At 51.3% G+C, this 22,566-nt stretch overlaps 1 protein-coding gene across 3 annotated transcripts in view; it reads left to right on the forward strand.

Moving 5' to 3' along the window:
- Positions 1-403: 403 nt before the first annotated feature.
- Positions 404-22,566, forward strand: part of mocs1 (molybdenum cofactor synthesis 1) — a 37,168-nt gene continuing 15,005 nt past the window's right edge. For all 3 annotated transcript variants that reach the window (XM_042333522.1, XM_042333523.1, XM_042333524.1), the window contains exons 1-2: positions 404-611; positions 21,523-21,655. In XM_042333522.1, coding sequence (XP_042189456.1) covers positions 471-611; positions 21,523-21,655 — 274 coding nt within the window. In that variant the 5' untranslated portion in view covers positions 404-470. The remainder of the gene's footprint in view (positions 612-21,522; positions 21,656-22,566) is intronic.

The following is a 22,566-nucleotide window of genomic DNA, read 5'->3' on the forward strand; positions in this document are numbered from 1 at the left end:
GGTCTCAAGACTGTATCTGAGTGTGTCTGTGTGTGTCTCTCTGTGTCTCTGAGTGTGTGAATGTGTAGGTGTGCCTCTTTGCGTATGGCACTGACAGTCTGTGTGTGTGTCGCTGACAGTCTCTGTGTGTCACTGACAGTCTGTCTGTGTGTTTGTGTCATTGATTGTGTGTCTATTTGTCAGACATTCTATGTGTCACTGAGTCTCTATGTGTGTGTGTGTGTGACTGACAGTTTCTGTGGGTGGCACTGACAGTCTGCGTGTGTGACTATTACAGTTTGGCGCAGTGATACTGAGCAGTTTCGAGGCTCGATTACTCGCAATGAATTTTGAATTTGGCGCCGGTTTGGTGCGGGGGCGGAGCTGCCCCACTGGTCCCGGCGGCCCCCGCGGGGGCGGAGTGGGGGTGGAGCATGCGCAGTGCGGCGAGTCCGTGACGCGGCAGAGCAGACAGTGACGGTGACGGTGAAATGGCGCTGAGCCGCGCGGCCTCCGCCTGTGTCCGTGTGCAGCTCCGGGACGTCGCTGTCCTGCGGCGTCTCCACGGAAACCGCCCGGAAACCGGCAACAAAGGCCTCTGTGCAGCTCCGCGGCCACAGCCCTCACCACAGGTCAGTCAGTCTGTCACACCCACTGCCACACTCACTCACACCCACTGCCACACTCACTCACACCCACTGCCACACTCACTCACACCCACTGCCACACTCACTCACACCCACTGCCACACTCACTCACACCCACTGCCACACTCACTCACACCCACTGCCACACTCACTCACACCCACTGCCACACTCACTCACACTCACTGCCACACTCACTCACACCCACTGCCACACTCACTCACACCCACTGCCACACTCACTCACACCCACTGCCACACTCACTCACACCCACTGCCACACTCACTCACACTCACTGCCACACTCACTCACACCCACTGCCACACTCACTCACACCCACTGCCACACTCACTCACACCCACTGCCACACTCACTCACACCCACTGCCACACTCACTCACACCCACTGCCACACTCACTGCCACACCCACTGCCACACTCACTCACACCCACTGCCACACTCACTCACACCCACTGCCACACTCACTCACACCCACTGCCACACTCACTCACACCCACTGCCACACTCACTCACACTCACTGCCACACCCACTGCCACACTCACTCACACTCACTGCCACACCCACTGCCACACTCACTCACACCCACTGCCACACCCACTGCCACACCCACTCACACTCACTCACACCCACTGCCACACCCACTGCCACACCCACTCACACCCACTGCCACACTCACTCACACTCACTGCCACACTCACTCACACTCACTGCCACACCCACTGCCACACTCACTGCCACACCCACTGCCACACTCACTCTCACCCACTGCCACACTCACTCTCACCCACTGCCACACTCACTCACACTCACTGCCACACCCACTGCCACACTCACTGCCACACTCACTGTCACACTGACTGCCACACCGACTGCCACACTCACTAACACTCACTGCCACACCCACTGCCACACTCACTGCCACACCCACTCACACCCACTGCCACACTCACTCACACTCACTGCCACACCCACTGCCACACTCACTCACACTCACTGCCACACCCACTGCCACACTCACTCACACTCACTGCCACACTCACTGTCACACTCACTGCCACACCCACTGTCACACTCACTGTCACACTCACTCACACTCACTGCCACACCCACTGCCACACTCACTGCCACACCCACTGCCACACCCACTGCCACACTCACTCACACCCACTGCCACACTCACTCACACCCACTGCCACACCCACTGCCACACTCACTCACACTCACTGCCACACCCACTGCCACACTCACTCACACTCACTGCCACACCCACTCACACTCACTGCCACACCCACTGCCACACTCACTCACACTCACTGCCACACTCACTGTCACACTCACTGCCACCACACCCACTGTCACACTCACTGCCGCACTCACTCACACCCACTGCCACACCCACTGCCACACTCACTCACACTCACTGCCACCACACTCACTGCCACACCCACTGCCACACTCACTGTCACCACACCCACTGCCACACCAACTGCCACACCCACTGTCACCACACCCACTGTCACACTCACTGCCACACTCACTGCCACACTCACTGCCGCACTCACTGCCACACTCACTGCCACACTCACTGTCACACTCACTGCCACCACACCCACTGCCACACCCACTGTCACCACACCCACTGTCGCACTCACTGCCGCACTCACTGCCGCCACACCCACTGCCACACCCACTGTCACCACACTCACTGCCACACCCACTCACACTCACTGCCACACCCACTGCCACACCCACTGCCACCACACTCACTGCCACACTCACTGCCACACTCACTGCCGCCACACCCACTGCCGCCACACCCACTGCCGCCACACTCACTGTCACTCACTGCCGCCACACTCACTGTCACTCACTGCCGCCACACTCACTGCCGCCACACTCACTGCCGCCACACTCACTGTTACACTCACTGCCATCACACTCACTGCCACCACACTCACTGCCACCACACTCACTGTCACTCACTGCCGCCACACTCACTGCCGCCACACTCACTGCCAAACTCACTGCCACCACACTCACTGCCACACTCACTGCCGCCACACTCACTGCCGCCACACTCCTGCCGCCACACTCACTGTCACCACACCCACTGCCGCACTCACTGCCGCACTCACTGCCGCCACACTCACTGCCGCCACACCCACTGTCACCACACTCACTGCCACACCCACTCACACTCACTGCCACCACACTCACTGCCACCACACTCACTGTCACTCACTGCCGCCACACTCACTGCCACACTCACTGCCGCCACACTCACTGCCGCCACACTCACTGCCGCCACACTCACTGTCACCACACCCACTGTCACCACACCCACTGTCACCACACTCACTGCCGCCACACTCACTGCCGCCACACTCACTGCCGCCACACTCACTGTCCCACACCCACTGTCACCACACCCACTGGCCGCCACACTCACTGCCGCCACACTCACTGCCGCCACACTCACTGCCGCCACACTCACTGCCACCACACTCACTGCCACCACACCCACTGCCACCACACCCACTGCCGCCACACTCACTGTCACTCACTGCCGCCACACCACTGCCGCCACACTCACTGTTACACTCACTGCCACCACACTCACTGCCGCCACACTCACTGCCACACTCACTGCCGCCACACTCACTGCCGCCACACTCACTGCCGCCACACTCACTGTCACCACACCCACTGTCACCACACCCACTGTCACCACACTCACTGCCGCCACACTCACTGCCGCCACACTCACTGCCGCCACACTCACTGTCACCACACCCACTGTCACCACACCCACTGTCACCACACTCACTGCCGCCACACTCACTGCCGCCACACTCACTGCCGCCACACTCACTGCCGCCACACTCACTGCCGCCACACTCACTGCCGCCACACTCACTGCCACCACACTCACTGCCACCACACCCACTGCCACCACACCCACTGCCGCCACACTCACTGTCACTCACTGCCGCCACACTCACTGTCACTCACTGCCGCCACAATCACTGCCGCCACACTCACTGTTACACTCACTGCCACCACACTCACTGCCGCCACACTCACTGCCACACTCACTGCCACCACACTCACTGCCACACTCACTGCCACCACACCCACTGCCACACCCACTGCCGCCACACTCACTGTCACTCACTGCCGCCACACTCACTGTCACTCACTGCCGCCACACTCACTGCCGCCACACTCACTGCCGCCACACTCACTGTTACACTCACTGCCACACTCACTGCCGCCACACTCACTGCCGCCACACTCACTGTTACACTCACTGCCATCACACTCACTGCCACCACACTCACTGCCACCACACTCACTGCCACCACACTCACTGTCACTCACTGCCGCCACACTCACTGCCGCCACACTCACTGCCAAACTCACTGCCACCACACTCACTGCCACACTCACTGCCGCCACACTCACTGCCGCCACACCCACTGCCACCACACTCACTGCCACACTCACTGCCGCCACACTCACTGCCGCCACACTCATTGTTACACCCACTGCCACACCCACTGCCGCCACACTCACTGCCGCCACACTCACTGCCACACTCACTGCCGCCACACCCACTGCCACCACACCCACTGCCACCACACTCACTGCCGCGCTCCCTGCCCCCGCGCTCCCTGCCCCCGCGCTCCCTGCCCCCGCGCTCCCTGCCCCCGCGCTCCCTGCCCCCGCGCTCCCTGCCCCCGCGCTCCCTGCCCCCGCGCTCCCTGCCCCCGCGCTCCCTGCCCCCGCGCTCCCTGCCACACATTCACTGTCATGCTCACTGCCAGTACACTCACTGTCACGCTCACTCACTATCGCTCACTATCACACTCACAGAATCATAGAATTATGCAGCACAAAAGGAGGCCATTCAGCCCATCGTGTCTGTGTCGGCTCTTTGAAAAGAGTTTTTCCAAATCAATCCCATTCTCCCCGTCTCTCCCCATAGCCCTGCAAACTTGTTCTCCCCAAATAATCATCTACTTCTCTCAAAAAATCTGTTATTAAATCAGCTTCCACCACCCTTTCAGGCAATGCATTCCTGATCCGAACAACTCGCTGTGTAAAAAAATTTCTCTCACCTCCTCTCTGTTCCTTTTAACCGCTATTTTAAATGGTGTCCTTGGGTTACCGGCCCACCCGCCAGTGGAAATAGTTTCTTCCTGTTCATCCTATTGAATCCCCTCATAATTTTGAAAACTTTATTAATTCTCCTCTTAACCTTCTCTGCTCCAAGGAGAATAATCCCAGCTTCTCTAGCCTCTCCTGATAACTGAAGTCCCTCATTCCTGGTACCATCCTGGTAAATCTCCTTTGCACCCTCTCCAATGCCTTGACATCCTTCCTAAAGTGTGGGCCCCAGAACTGAACACAGTCTCCAGCTGAGGCCTAACCAGTGTTTTATAGAGGTTCAGCATAACTTCCTGACTTTTGTATTCTGTGCCCTATTTATAAAGCCTAGTATCCCGTATGCTTTTTTAACAGCTTTATCTGCCTGACATGCCACGTTCAAAAATTTACTTTTATGAACCCCCGGGTCTCTCTGTTCCTTCACCCCCTTTAAGATTGTACCATCAGCTTATATCGCCTCTCCTCATTCTTCCTCCCAAAATGCATTATTTCACATTTCTCCACATTGGCTCTGCCCATTTTACCAGTCTGTCTATGTCCATTTGAAGTCTGCTACGATCCTCCTCACTGTTTACTACTTTTCCTAGCTTAGTATCGTGTGCAAACTTGGAAATTGTACTCTCTATACCCAAGTCTAGGTCACTTATATGGATCAAAAACAGCAATGGTCCCAATACTGACCGTGGGGAACACCAATGCACACCTCCCTCCAGTCAGAAAAACATCCGTTCACCACTCTCTGCTTTCTGTCTCCCAGCCAGTTCTGTATCCACTGTCCCTTTCACACAATGGGTTTCTATTTTGCTCTCTTTATTAAACACTTTTTGAAAATCCATATAAACTATATCAGCTGCACTGCCTTCATCCATCCTCTCCGTTACTTCATCAAAAAACTATCAGGTTTGTTAGACACGATTTTCCTTTAATAAATCCATGTTGGCTGTCCTTTATTAACCCATATTTTTTAAAGTGAAAATTTGTTTTGTCCCAGATTACAGTCTTTAGAAGTTTCCCCACTGCTGACGTTAGGCTGACTGACCTGTAGTTCCCAGGTTTATCCTTCTGCCCCTTTTTGTACAGGGGAGTAACATTTCCTAACCCTCCAGTCCTCTGGCACCACCCCGGTGTCCAAGGAAGATTGAAAGATTGTTGCCTCCGTTATTTGCACCCTTACTTCCTAGGATGTAACCTAGGATGTATCCTGTCCGGACCGGGTGACTTCTCTACCTTGAGCACCGACAACCTTTTAAGTACCTCCTCTCTGTTTATTCTTATCTTATCCAATTTCTCTACCCTCTCCTTCGATACTGTGGCACTGGCTGCATCCTCTTCTTTTGTGAAGACAGATGCAAAGTACTCATTCAGTACATCAGCTATGCCCTCTGCCTCCACAAGATTTTCTCTTTGGTCTCTAATTGGACCCACCGTACCTTTGACTAACCTAATATGTTATCCGCCAATCTTTTCTCATACAATCTCTTTGCCCGTCTTATTTTCTTTTTCAATTCTCCTCTGTACTTTCTATATTCTATTTGATTATCTTCTGCGTTTTGGACCTGACATTTATCATAAGCCTCATTTTTCTGTTTAATTTTAATCCCAATTTCCTTATTCATCCAGGGAGGTTTGGATGTCCTACCTTTTCCATTTGTGGGAATGTATTTGTTCTGTCCCGGAACTATCTCCTCCTTGAAGGCTTCCCGTTGCTCATTAGCTGTTTTACCTGCTAATCTTTCTTTCCAGTCCACCTTGGATAGGTCCCTTTTTAACTCACTGAAATTAGCCCTCTTTAAGTTGAGTATCTTCACCTGCTCCTTGGTACTTATGGTACTTTTCCATAAGTACTCTAAACCTAATGATGTTGTGATCACTGTTTTCCACTGCTCTCCCTGAAATCTGCTCCACTTGCCTGACTTCATTCCCCAGAACTAGATCCAGAATTGCTTCCTTCTTTACTGGGCTTGAAACACACTGATCCAGAAAGTTATCCTGCACACATTTCAGGAATCCTTCCCCCTCCTTTCCCTTTACACTGTTATTTTGCCAGCCTATGTTAGGATAATTGAAGTGCCCCATTATCACTTCTTATTGGTTTTGCATCTTTCTGAAATTTCTTTGCAGATTTGCTCGTCTATCTCCTTCCCACTATTTGGTGGTTTATAGTATACACCTAACAGAGTAACAGCTCCTTTTCTGCTCCTTAATTCTAACAAAATAGATTCTGTTTTTGGACCCTGTAGCACATCGTCTCTTTCCAGGGCCGTAACCGTCAATTAATCTTTAATCAACATTACCACATCCCCTCCTTTTTTTCCTCCCCTATCCCTCCTGAATACATTGTAGCCAGGAATATTCAGCTCCCATTCCTGCCTTTATTTGAGGCAGGTCTCTATTATTGCCACTACATCATGTCCCCCGTCTCTGCTGAAGACCTTTCTTTTCGACTGCGCCTTTGGTCACCTTACTCCCTCTCCCCCTGGCTCGGCCCCGGGATCCGTTACCGTACAGCACTCGGAGATGCCATCCGGCGTGGAGGGCGCTATATAAATCCAAGTTGTTGTTGTTGTTGTTGTAGCTTCTGATACTCTCCCTGTAGGATCTCAGCCCTTTTTTCCCCCTATGTCATGGATCCCAACATGGACCACAACTTCTGGATGTTCCCATTCCCCCTGTAGAACGTTTTCCACCCGTTCTGTGATGTCTTCAACCCTGGCATCCGGGAGGCAACATACCATGCGAGAGTCACGTCTTTGGTTGCAGAAATGCTTGTCTACCCCTTTCACCATTGTGTCCCTAATGACAATTGCATTGACACTCTTCCATTTGCTTTTGATTCTCCTCCCCAGAGGTGTCATGACCCTGACTGGTACTCAGTACAGAGAACCGATTTGTGAGTGTCACGCTCTCAGGGGATTTCTACTTCCCGTCTCCTCTTCCTACCATGCCAGGTGGTCACCCACTCACTCTCCTTTTGAACCCTCTGTGGCTGTGGGGTGACCACCTCCTGAAACATTCGATCCATGAACTCTTCAGTCTCTCACATGCTATGTAGTGATACGAGCCCCTCTTCAAGCTCAGAAACCTTGAGCTCAAGCAGCTGGAGGCACTTTCTACACACGTGTCTGTCCAGGGTACACAAAGCATCCCACATAGCACACATTGTACATGCAACTGGTCTCAGCTGCCCTGCCATATTTCCAGATATGTTTTATATTATTTTAATATAAATATATATTTTATAATTCTGCACCTCTTTTTCCTTAAGTTTGCACTAAGTTTCCTTACTTACTTACTTGTCTTCACAACGGAAATGGATGCCCCAAATGCCACAGTATTGGATGACAGGGTAGAGGAAATAGATCAGATTACTGTAGACAGAGAGGAAGTTCTGAAAAGATTGACTGGGCTCAAAATTGATAAGTCACCAGGACCAGATGGGTTTCACTGTGGGAGATACGGGTTCAAATAGCGGAGGCTTTGGCCATTATATTTCAATCTTCATTGAACACAGGAGTGGTGCCAAGAGATTGGAGAGTGGCTAATGTTACCCCACTCTACAAAAAGGGGCAGAAAGACAAGCCCGGAAATCACAGGCCAGTCAGCCTAACTTCGGTAATAGGAAAGCTACTGGAGACCGTAATCCGGGACAAAATAAATCTCTACTTAAAGGAACACGAGGTAATTAGAGACAGCCAACATGGATTTGTTAAAGGGAAATCTTGCCTAACAAATCTAATAGAATTTTTTGAAGAGGTGACTGCGAGGGTTGATGAGGGAAATGCAGTGGAGGTTATTTACATGGATTTCAAAAAGGCTTTTGACACAGTACCGCATAAGAGGTTAATAAAAGTACTGGAGGCCCACGGTATTAAGGGGACAGTGGCAGTTTGGATTAGGAACTGGCTGAGTGACAGATAGCAGAGGGTGGTGGTTAATGGGTGTTTCTCGCAATGGAAGGAGGTGTGCAGCGGTGTCCCCCAGGGATCGGTATTGGGACCACTGCTCTTTCTAATATATATTAATGATCTGGACTTGGGCATAGAGAGCACTATTTCCAAGTTTGCAGATGATACCAAGTTAGGTAGGGTAGTAAATAGTGAAGAAGATTGTGATGGACTGCAGGCAGACATACACAGAATGGTGGAATGGGCTGACATGTGGCAGATGGATTTCAATGTAGATAAGTGCGAGGTGATACACTTAGGTAGGAAAAATGATAGGAGGCAATATAGGCTTGGTAGCTCAATCTTAAGGGGGTGAATGTACAGAGAGATCTGGGTGTTCAAGTAAGCGATTCATTGAAGGTGGCAGAGCAGGTAGATAGGGCAGTAAAAAGGGCATTTGGTGTACTGAGCTTCATTAGTAGGGGCATAGAGTATAAGAGTAGGGAGGTTATGCTTAATCTATACAAAACACTGATTAGGCCTCAGCTGGAGTACTGCGTCCAGTTCTGGGCACCTTACCTCAGGAAGGATATTAAGGCACTGGAAAGGGTGCAGAGGAGATTCACGAGAATGATACCAGGAATGGGGAACCTTAGCTATGAGGACAGGCTGGAAAAGTTAGGACTTTTCCCATTGGAGCAGAGAACGTTACGCGGGGACCTGATAGAGGTCTTCAAGATCATGAAAGGTTTCGACAGGCTAGATAGGGAAAGCCTGTTTCCGCTGGTAGGTGTGTCTGTGACCCGTGGTCACAGTCTTAAGATATCTACCAAAAGAAGCAGAGGGGAGGTTAGAAGAATTTTTTTCACTCAGTGAGCTGTTAGAATTTGGAATGATCTGCCTGAAAGGGCAGTGAAGTCCGATTCGATAACAGCTTTTAAGAGAGAACTGGATAGGTATCTGGGGAAGACAGGTTTGCAGGGTTATGGGGAGAAAGCTGGTGATTGGGGTTAGTGAAAGTGACGCTCTGTCAAACAGCCGACACAGACTCGATGGGCCGAATGGCCTCCTTCTGTGCCGTAACATTCTATGAATCTACACACCACACCTCTGTTTACCTAGCAGTTAGTAGGAACCCAGTTGTTAGTCGATTGGTGGATTGCTTTTCCGGGGGTAATGATCCCTTTTTTAAAAAATACTTATTTGGTCACTCAATCCATGACTGTTTATTGGGACACTGCTGTACGCAATTGGTTGCCGTGTTTTGACCACAAACTAGACAGTCAATTCACTTTATAGTATACTCTGTGAAGCACTTTGAGACATCTCGAAGGCGTGATAAGGCGCTATGTCAAATGCAAGAATTATCATTTGTGTTTGAGCAGAGAGTTGAGGAGGAAAAGCAATCTTTCAACTTCAGTTAATCAGGTTGGCTCAGTTGGTCGCTCTCTCTCGCCTCCATGTCAAAAGATTGTGGGTTCAAACACCACATCAGCATTGGAGCTCACCAGCCAGGCTGAAACTCCACTAAATAATTCAAGGGAAGGACCACGTGTCAGAGATGCTGTACTTAGTCCAAGGTTCCAATTGCCAGAATCTGCAGCTGGATTTTAATGTGCCAGTTGGCAGCAATCTTGTCTCTGAGTCAGAGGATTGTGGGTTCAGGCCCCACATTGGGACTTTGAACTTGTATAGTTAACTGCTGGGAGTTGCAGTCCTTCAGATGATATGTTGAACAAGCGCTTTGGGACGCTACCCTACATGAGGAACGCTATATAAGTACAAGTTGTTGTTATCTACCTTTTCAGATCTGCTGCCCCAAGGCGGAAGCTCTGAGTGTCTCTCATCTGGCTCCAACGGGTGTTCTTTGTTCTCATATCACTTGGCAGAGAGAGAGAAAAAATATTTGTAAACTAAGTTTCTTGTCTAAATTCCAGACTTGGAAAACTTCAGACCTTGTTTTCCACAGATCTGTCAGTCGGTCACGTTACCTAATCAGCCGCACCACTTGTTTACTGGCATTTTCATCAGGCATCACTTGGTATCACATTAAGACAACTTTGTCTCAATGTTCCACTATCACAGAGACTTCAGCTAGTGTAACATAATCTACAGGCCAAGCTTGGCCTGTTGCTGTCTCTATGCTGTGTCTCTGTATCTCTCTGTTTCCTCTGTATTTGGTTGGTTCAATTAGTAGCATTCTTGCCTCTGAGTCAGAAGGTTGTGGGTTCGAGGCCAGTGTTGAGACTTGCAACTCATATATTCTAAGCTGACACTCCAATCCAGTGCTGTGGGTGTGCTGTATTATTGGAGATGCCATCCTTCAGATGAGAGGTGAAACTAAATTCCTTGCCTGCCTGTTCAGGTGGACGTTCTTGCATTGCATGCAAGTGCAAAAGCTCTCGTCCATGACATTTGTATCTCTCTCTTTATCTCTCTTTCTCTCTCTGTATCTCGTTCTCTCTCTGTATCTCTCTCACTTTCACTCTCTCTCTGTATCTCTCTCACTCTCTCTCTGAACGGTGCAGACTGTTTTTATGTGTACAAAGGTTAACTTGTACTTGTCATTCTGGTGCAGGTTTTGCTGCCCTAATCAGCTTTTGCTGGTTCCTTGAAAGCAATAGTTCAAAGTTCAGTGTACGATGGTTATGCAGTGTAGGACTTTGCCCATTGTGTGTCTTGTGACACCCAATTCTACATAGTAACTGCTGATTTATCTGAACATTGATAACTGGAACAATTGAGGTAAATGAATGATTTAGCTGGAGGATTATTGGCTGAGAGAATTTGTTGTCTCTTTTCAAACAGTGTCATGGGATCTTTCATGTCCACCTTAACAGGCAGACACGATCTTGACTTTAACGTCTCATCCGAAAAATGACATCTCTTAATGGTGCGATCCACCGACAATAACAATTTACACATTTATAGCACCCTTCACATTGGGAGAACTTCTCAAAAGCAATTTAAAAAGACCTAGTGAAAATCTGAGCTGGGGAGGGAGTGTGAAGGGGAGGGGAGTGGGGACTGAAAGCTTAGTAAAAGAGGTAAGTTTTCAGGTGGAATTTGAAAGCAGAGAGGGAGGGGATATGGTGGAGGGATTTTAGGAGAAAATCCAAATGAAGGGGGCAAAGTGGCTGAAGGTTCACCAACAACCAATTGCATTTATTTAGCGCTTTCACACAAGGTAGCATCTCAGAACGCTTAGACCTGCCGACAATCTGGACTTGGCGGGGTGGAGGGAGTGATCAGGAAAGTAGGGTCGTAGGAGATCACAGAGATTGTGTGTTGCAATCTCACAGAGATCACAGGCATTTACAGGTGAGAAACAAAGTGCTTAAAGTTGATCTGCTGGAGAAATAATAGTAATAATAATCCTTGCATTTGATATAGTGCCTTATCACGTCTTCTAGATGTCTTAATTCGCTTCACAGAGTACACTGTAAGTGAATTGACTGTATATTTTGCGGTGGCCAATTGTGCACAGCAGTACCCCACAAACAGTCATGGATTGAGTAACAAAACTTATTATTTTTTTGAGGGATTATTATCGCCTGAAAAGCAATGAACCAATCGACTAACAAATAGGTTCCTACTTACTGCTCGGTAAACAGGCGTGTGGACTAAGGAAGCTTGCCCAAGATTTCGCCCTGCCCTGGAATCGAACCCAGGTGTCTCTTGTGAGGCAAGTGCTCTATCCACTGAGCTACAAGACTCCACTAATAGGGCGTTGGGAAAGGATGGAAGTGATGGGCATGTGGAGTTTATTGTGGGAGTTCAATATGGTCTTGTGTTTGTGGAGGCTGGAGCTGAGGAGGACATCGAACAGGATGTTGGAAAACAAATCAGGAAGTGGCAAAGGTGTGGGTGGATGAGAATTTCAGCTGTTTTTTGGGTGTGAGTTAGTGGTGTAGACGGGTGATGTGGCGGAGATGGCAGAAGATAGACTTGATCAGAGTCGAGTGAAAGGTTTGAAGGAGTGTCAAGGATCAAACTAAACGCCGAGGTTTCACACTGGCCTCTGAGTTGGAGCGAGTAACTGGGAAGGTTGATATGGTCGGTGTCTGAGCTGAGGTGATAAGGCGCTGATAGAGGCTGAGTAGGATAGCTTAATTTTTGTCAACATTGAAGGCAAATACTTACGGCTCATGCACTACACCCACATGACCCACACACCACCCCCACACACACACCAGACCACCCCAACATACACCACACACACACACACACCACACACACACCACCTCCACACACCACACCTACACATACCACACACATACCACCCCACCCCCACACACACACCATACCACCCCAACACACACCACACACACCACCTCCACACACCCAAACATACCACACACACACCACCCCACCCCCACACACACTACACACACACACCACCAAACACCACCGTACCAGCCCGATACCACACCCACACACCCACCCACCCACACATACCACACACACATCCACACACACTACAACCACACACCACACGAGCACCACACACACCACCCCCACCGACACAGAATCCCCACCAACACACACACATCCACACACACCACATACACACACCACACACACATCCACACACACACTACCCACACTCACCATACACACCATCGCCACACACACCACCCCCACAAACCGCACACACCACACACACATCCACACACGCACCACACACACCACCCCAACACCACACACACATCACCCCCACCCACACACCACCCCCACACATACCACACACCCCATCTGCACACATCACACACACCGCACACACACCGCACACACTACACACACACCACCCCCACACACACTCCACACTACACATACACCACACACACACACCACATACACACCACCTCCACACACTACCCCCACACACGCCACACACACTCACCACACACCACCCACCCACACACACATCCACACACGCAACACACCACCCCCGCACATCCACACACACCACAAACACACACCACACATGCACCAAGTACACCACACCCACAAGACCAACAAACCGCACCCACACACCACACACACACCACCCCACACACACATATCCACACACTCTTCAAACACACCAGACAGGCACACCACACACACACACCACCCCCACACACACCACAAACACATACCACACATGCACCAAGCACACCACACCCACACGACCAATACACCACACACACACACACCACACCACTCCACACACCACCCCTACACACACACACATACTATACACACCACCTCCACACACACCACACATACCAGCCCCACACCAGCCCACTCCCACACCACCCCAGCACACACCTCACACACACATCACATACACCACCCACACATTACACAACATCCACACACACTACACGCACAACAAACACAGCTTACCACACACACCACCTCGACGCCACCCCCACACACCCTCACTCACACCACACACACACTCCCTAGACACAACTCCCACTCTACCCCCACACACCACACACATTCACACACACCACACACCCATTCACACATATCACAAACACGCACCACACACACCACTCCCACAGCACCCCCACACACATCACACACACCACACACAACATCCACACACACCACAAACACACACCACACTCACCACACACCACCAAGTACACCACCGTCACGCACACACACACCACCGTACTAGCCCGATACCACCATCACACACCCACACCACACAAACCACACACACATCCACACACACCACACACACACACCACACACATTCACCATACACCCCACATCCACACACCACACACACATCCACACACACCACAAACACACACCACACATGTACCATACACACCACCCCCACCCACACACACAACACCCACACACCACTCCCACACACTCCACACACATACATCACACACCCCACACACACCTACAACACACCACACACATACAAAAAGAACACACAACCCACTACCTACACCACCTCCACAGACACACCACACACACTCACCATACACACCACCCCCACACACATCACACACACCACCCCTACACACACTACCCACACACATCCACACACAGCACACACACACCCACACATACCATCCACACACCACCCCCACAACACGCACACACAACACACATCCACACACGCTACACACGCACCACACACACCACCCCCATACCACACGCACAACACCTCCATCCATACACCACTCCCACACACACCACACACCTCATCCACACACCACACAAATCACGCACACCACACACACATACCACACACACTACACACACACCACCTCCACACACCACCTCCACACACCACCCCCACACACCACCCCCACACACACCATCCACACTCACCACAAACCACCCACACGCACATCCACACACACCACAAACACACACCACACATGCACCAAGTACACCATACCCACAAGACCACACCACACACACACCACATACACATCCACACACAACACAAACACCACACAGGCACACCACCCACACACACACCCCACACACCACCCCACATACACCACACACAAACCACCTCCACACATCACCCCTACACACACACCACCCAAACATACTATATACACCTGCTCCACACACCACCCACACCACACACCACCTCCACACACACCACACATACCAGCCCCACACCAGCCACTCCCACACCACTCCAGCACACAACCCACACACACATCACACACACCACCACCCACACCTCACACACATCCACACACACCACACACAACAAACACAACACACACCAACCCAATACCACCCCCACACACCCTCACTCACACCACACACACTACCTAGACACAACTCTCACACTACCCCCACACACGACACACACATCCACACACGCCACACATGCATCCACACATACCACAAACACGCACCACGCATACTACTCCCACACTACCCCCCCATACACCCCACACACACATCACACACACCACCACACACTTCGCACACATCCACACACCACAAACACACACCACACATGCACCAAACACACCACACACACATGACCCACACACCACACACACACACACTACACACACAGACCACACCACACACACACAGCACACACACACCACCTCCACACATCACCCTCACACATACATCCACACACATCACACACCCACACACACCACCCCCACACCATCCACACACACAGGCAGTCCACACACCACACATCAACCTGACACCACACACACACCCCACCTGCATCACCAAACACCAACATACCAGCCCGATACCACACCCACACCACACACACATCCACACCCACCACAGACACACCACGCACGCACTACACACACCACCCCCACACATACCACACACATAGCACACACACCCACACACATCAAGCACAAATCCACACACAGCACACACCACCCTAACACCACCGCCAAACACCCACACACACACCCACACATGCACTCCCACACCACCCACTCACACCACACAGCACACAGCACCCCGACACCACCATACCAGTCCAACACCAACCCCACATACCCACACCACACACACACACACCACAAACACACATCACACATGCACTACACACACCAACCCCACCCACACACCACCCCCACACACTACCCTCACACACACCACACACACCATCCCGACACCACCCACACACTCACCACACACACATCCAAAGACCCACACACACCCATACATACCACACACACACACCACATACCACTATACTACACACACAAACACATACATCACACCACATTAAGTCTGATTGTAAAAGTTTTTACCAATATATTAAGAGGAATAGGCTAGTGAGGGTAAATGTAGGTCCACTTCAGCCAGAGACGGGAGAAGTTGTAAGGGGGGATAAGGACATGGCAGAGTACCTAAATGGGTACTTTGCATTTGTCTTCACCCTAGAAGACACAACAAGTCTACCAACAATAGAGATGCACCAAGGGGTTAAGGACAGGGAGCAACTTAGGGAAATGTTCATTAGTAGAGAATTGGTGTTAGGGAAACTGTTAGCACTGAAAAGTGACAAATCCCCTGATCCAGATGGCTTGCATCCCAGGGTTTTAAAAGAGGAGCTTATGAAATAGTTGGAGGCCTTATATCTGATCTTCCAAAATTCCTTGGGTTCTGGAACAGTCCCCATGGATTGGAAGATTGCAAATGTCACACTACTATTTAAAAAAAGGTGGAAAGGAAAAGATGGGGAACTATAGGCCAGTTAGTCTCACATCAGTGATAGGAAAAATGTTAGAATCATTGATTAAGGATGTGGTAGTGCGGTATTTAGGGGAGCACAATATAATTAGGCCAAGTCAACATGGCTTTACAAAAGGGAAGTCAAGACAAATCTCATAGAGTTTTTTGAGGATATTTCGAGTAAACTAGATAAGGGTGAATCAGTGGATATGGTCTATTTGGACTTCCAGAAGGCATTCGATAAGGTGCCACATAAAAGGTTAGTCCAAAAGATAAGGGCCCATGGAATTGGTGGGAGCTTATTAACGTGGATTGGGGAATGGTTAACGGGTGGGAAACAAAGAGTAGGGATAAACGGGTCCTTCTCAGATTGGCGGGATGTGACTAGTGGAGTGCCACAAGGATCAGTCCTTGGGCCTCAGCTATTTACAATCTACATCAACGATCTATATGAGGACATCGAAGTTAATATATCTAAATTTGCGGATGACACAAAACTAGGAGGAAGTGTCAACACAAAGGACGACATTAAAAAAATGCAGCGAGACATAGATAGGTTAGGTGATTGGGCAGGTAGGTGGCAGATGAAGTATAATGTAGGGAAGTGCGAAGTCATCCACCTAGGTAGCAAAAACAGTAGAGCGGGTTATTTTTCAGAAGGGGAGAGATTGGAATGTGTTAGCGTCCAGAGGGACTTGGGTGTCCTTGTACATCAATCACAGAAAGTTAGTCTGCAGGTGCAGCAAACAATTAGGAAGGCGAACGGTATGTTTGCATTCAGTATGAAAGGATTAGAGTATAAGAGTAGGGAAGTCTTGCTGCAACTGTGTAGGGCCCTGGTGAGACCACACCTGGAATACTGTGTGCAGTTTTGGAAGGATGTACTTGCCTTGGAGGGGGTGCAGCGTAGATTTATTAGGTTAATACCAGGGATGAAGGGGATGAGTTACCACCTTATACCATGAGTTACCACCCTTATATACCATCCACATGTCACCTACATGCCCCACACATGCCCCACACACACCCACACACGCCACACAAATACACCACACACACCACCACCCCCCCACACACACACACACCACCCACACACATCACCCACACATACACCACACACACACCACCCCACATATCCACACATACCATACACACAAATAGTGGGGTGAGCGAGGCGGGGGACGTGAAGCAGGCCAAAGCCCGCTGAGCAGAGGGAGCGAGCAGAATGGTAAGGGGTTAAGACGTCGCAGAGCTAGGGAGGAACAAGAACATGAAGGGGCTTGAAGGTGAGGACCAGGATCTTGAACTGTATCCTCTATGTGATGGGAAGCCAGTGAAATCAGGTGAGGATGGGGGTGATAGGGTCACGGAGCCTGTTGCGGACATGGGCATGGGCTGCAGAGTTCTGGATAATCTGCAGCCTATGGAGGGAAGAGTTGGTGAGGCCGACAACAAGGAGTTTGATTGTCAAGCCTCAATGTAATGAAAGCGTGTATGAGGGTTTCATACACACACCACCCCTACATACCTACACGCACCACACACACCACCCACACCACACACACACTCTACACGCATACCACACACACACCATGCATACACTCCACACGCACACACACACAAACACACACCAAAACACACCACACACTTCAAAACACACACATGCACCCCACATGCACACCACACTCACACACCACACACCCACACACGCACAGCACACATCCATACCACACACAACACACCACACACACACACCCACACACCACATACACCACCCACACACATGTGTGGAGTCCTGTAGCTCAGTGGTTAGAGCACTCGTTTTGCAAGTGAGAGACCTGAGTTCAATTCCAGGCAGAGGGCGAAACCTTGGGCAAGTTTCCTTACTCCACACAGAGCCTAATAATAATCCCTCCAAAACCAAAAACAATAATAAATTGGTCATTTTCAATCTACAACTGTTTGTGGGACATTGCTGTGCGCAATTGGCTGCCGCATTCGCCCACAAATATACAGTCAATTCACTTTACAGTGTGTTCTGTGAAGCGCTTTGGGATGTCCTCCCGATGTGAAAAGCGCCATATCAAATGCAAGGATTATTGTTATTATTATTAATTGTCGGCGATTTATAGAGCCCCTTTCACGTCGGGAGGACGTCTCAAAGCGCTGAACAGTCAGGTGTCGGGGCCTGAGCATGGGGGAGGGGTGGTGTAGGGGTGAGGGAAGGCAGAAAGGTGGGAGGGCGACCAAAGGCACAATCGAAGAGAAGGGTCTTGAGACCGGCCTTGAAGGAGGCAAGGGAGGAAGCGAGGCGAAGGGACCGTGGGATGGAGTTCCAGAGTGTGGGCGCAGAGAGGCTGAATGCTTGGCCACCAATGGTAGGACGGGTCGGGTGGGAGACATGGAGCAGGCCAGAGCCCGCTGAACAGAGGGAGCGGGCAGGTTGGTAGGGAGTTAGCAGGTCAGAGAAGTAGGAGGGGGCAAGGCCATGGATGGCCTTGAAACTGAGGACGAGGATCTTGAATTGGCCGTCTGGGGGATGGGGAGCCAGTGGAGTCGGGTGAGGGTGGGGGTGATGGGGCCGCAGAGCCTGGTGCGCGAGAGTACATGAGCTGCAGAGTTTTGGATCATCTGCACCTTATGAAGGGAAGAGTTGGGAAGGCCGATGAAGAGGGAGTTCCCGTAGTTGAGCCTTGATGTGACAAATGTGTGGGTGAGGGTTTCGGCAGCCTGAGGGGTGAATGGTGGAGTCTGGCAATATTGCGGAGGTGGTGGTAGGCAGTGCCGGTCATGGTGTGGATGTGGTGGAGAAAGGACAGTTCAGGGTCGAACAAGATACCCAGGTTCCTGACTGGCTTAGTGAGGTTGAGTGTGCAGCCGTGGAGGCTGATGCTGCCAGTGCCCGAGGAGTGAGAGGAGAGGAAAGAGCAAAGCTGAAAGACAACGGCTCTCTCAAGGACCTTAGATAGGAAAGGGAGATTTGAGATGGGCCGGTAGCTGGATAGCTGTGACGGGTCGAGGGAAGGTTTCTTCAAGGTGGGGGTGATAGTAGCTGCTTTATGGGGGAAAGGAACAGTGCTAGATGATAGGGAGAGGTTAATGATGTCGGTGAGTAGTGGGGCAAGGAGGTGGAGCTGGGATTTTAGGAGAGAGGTGGGGATGAGGTCCATGGAGCAGGTGGTGGACTTCATGGAGGTTACGGTGGTGAAGACAGAGGAGGGGGTGACAGGTTCAAAGTTGTGGAAAGAGGGGTGAGTAGTTGTCAGATGGGTAGGTGTGTGGGGTGGGGTTAGGGAGGTGGTGGAAGTTGGGAGGGCAGTGGCAGCTGAGCGGATTCCCTCGATTTTGGACTCAAGGAAGTCCAGCATTTTCTCGCAGTGAGAGTCAGAGGAAAGAATTTGCGAGGCATGATGGGGAGGGCAAAGGAGCTGGTTGGTGGTGGAGAACAAGAGACTGGGGTTGCCCTTCGCCTCAAGGATTAACCTGGAATAGGAGGATGATTTGGTTGAGGTGAGAGCGGAGTGGTAGGTTTTGACGCGGTCCAGCCAGATGTGGCGGTGGACCGTTAGGCCAGATTTGAGCCAAGCGTGTTCGGCAGACCGCACCTGGCCCTTGAGCAAGTGGAGGTGGCTGGTGAACCAGGGTGAGGATCAGCAATAGGAGGCAGTTCGGGAGGTGAGGGGGGCAAGGACGTTGAGTGCGGTGGAGAGGGTGCTGTGGAGAAGAGTGAGTGCAGTGAATGGGTTGTTGCGAGAGGTGGGCCAGAGGGGAAGGAGATCAGAGGACTCTAGGGCAGCGGAGAGGGATTGCAGGAAGATCTTCTTCCATGGGCGGTAGAAGATGGTGGTAGGTTTGGAGGCAGTGGGGAGAGGGATATGGGAGTTGAGGGAGATGAGCTTGTCAGTGATGGTGACATCCGAGACGTTGAGGCCCCGGGTGATCACCAGTTTGAGCGGGTGACCATGGGTGTGGGTAGCAGAGTGGATGTGAAGGGAGAGATTGAGAGGGGAGAGGAGAGAGAAGTCTGAGGAGGTGGAGCAAGAGGGGTTGAAGTGGAGGTTGAAGTTGCCTAGGATAATGAGGCGGTCGGAGCAGAGGCAGAGGGAAACAAGGAGGGTGGAGATGTCAGAGATGAAGGTGGGAGAGGATTTGGGGCGTGGTAAATTAGGAGAATTTTTAGCGAGAAATGGGAGGGATGGCAGAGGGTAAGGTGTTCGATGGAGGGGAACGAGCCGGTAGAGTAGAGGGATAGGGCAAGTGACGCCCTGGATATGAGAGCCACATCACCGCCACGACAGTTGGGGCCTGGGACATGGTGGTAGGTGTAGCCGGGTGGTGTGGCCTCAGTGAGGGGGAAGGTGTCACCTGGGGTGATCCAAGTTTCTGTGAGGCCATGATGTCAGTGTTCTCATCGAGGATGAGATCATTGACAGCCAGGGTCTTATTGGAGATGAAGCGGAGGGAGGGTGGGGATGCAGATGAGGGAGGAGAGATTAGCCCACACACACTACCACACACCACCACAGACAACACACACGGTTAGGAGAGCTCTCTATCTCTCTCTCCTCCATTCCCCCTGGCCCCTCATTGGGATCCATAACGATGTATCTCCTTATTCAGAAGCCGCTGTTGCTGACTGGTCGGAGCCGCTTCCTCGAAGATCCACTGCCATTTTCTGCTTTTTTGACGGATCATTTTGGGAGGCACCATAACTACCTCCGCATTTCCTTGACAGAGAAGTGTAACCTTCGCTGTAAGTTTAACTTCCCTGACCCTGAACTGTCCTTTCTCCCCCACATCCGCGCCATGACCGACACTGCCTACCACCACTTCTGCAACATTGCCAGACTTCACCACTGCCTCACCCCTCAAGCTGCCAAAGCCCTCACCCACGCATTCGTCACCTCAAGGCTCAATTACGGGAACTCCCTCCTCATCGGCCTTCCCAACTCTTCCCTTCACAAGCTGCAGATCATCCAAACTCACGCACCAGGCTCCGTGACCCCATCACTCCCACCCTCGCCCGACTCCACTGACTCCCCATCCCCCAGAGGATTGAGTTCAAGATCATCATCCTCACCTTTAAGGCCATCCATGGCCTTGCCCCCTCCTACCTCCCTGAGTTGCTGTCTCCCTACCAACCTGCCCGCTCCCTCCATTTATCGGGCTCCGGCCTGTTCCATGTCTCCCACCCAACCCGCCCTACCATTGGTGGCCAGGCTTTCAGCCTCTCTGCCCCCACACTCTGGAACTCCATCCCACGGTCCCTTTGCCTCACCTCCTCGCTTGCCTCCTTCAAGGCCGGTCTCAAGACCCTTCTCTTCGAGCGTGTCTCGGTCTCCCTCCCACCTCTCTGCCTTCCCTCACCCCTCCCGACGTGAAAGACGCTCTATAAATGTAATTTTGTTGTTGTTGTTGTAAGTTACTCTTTAACCGTTGGTGCTAACTCGATTGTAGAATTTCAGGCTCAATCGCTGGTTAGTATGAGCCCCTCAGTCAGTCAGTCAGTCAGTCAGTAACTAGTGAGTACCGAGCCAGTCAGTCGGTCAGTCCATACAACATCAACAACTTGCATTTATTTAGCACCCTTCACGCAGAGCTTGATGCCGAGGGTGACTGTAGGCATGGTCAAAGAAGAAGGGCTGACTGACTGCTTTTGGTTTT

This window comes from Callorhinchus milii, unplaced genomic scaffold, assembly GCF_018977255.1.
Source record: "Callorhinchus milii isolate IMCB2004 unplaced genomic scaffold, IMCB_Cmil_1.0 Scaffold3, whole genome shotgun sequence".
In the NCBI taxonomy this organism is placed as follows: Eukaryota; Metazoa; Chordata; class Chondrichthyes; order Chimaeriformes; family Callorhinchidae; genus Callorhinchus; species Callorhinchus milii.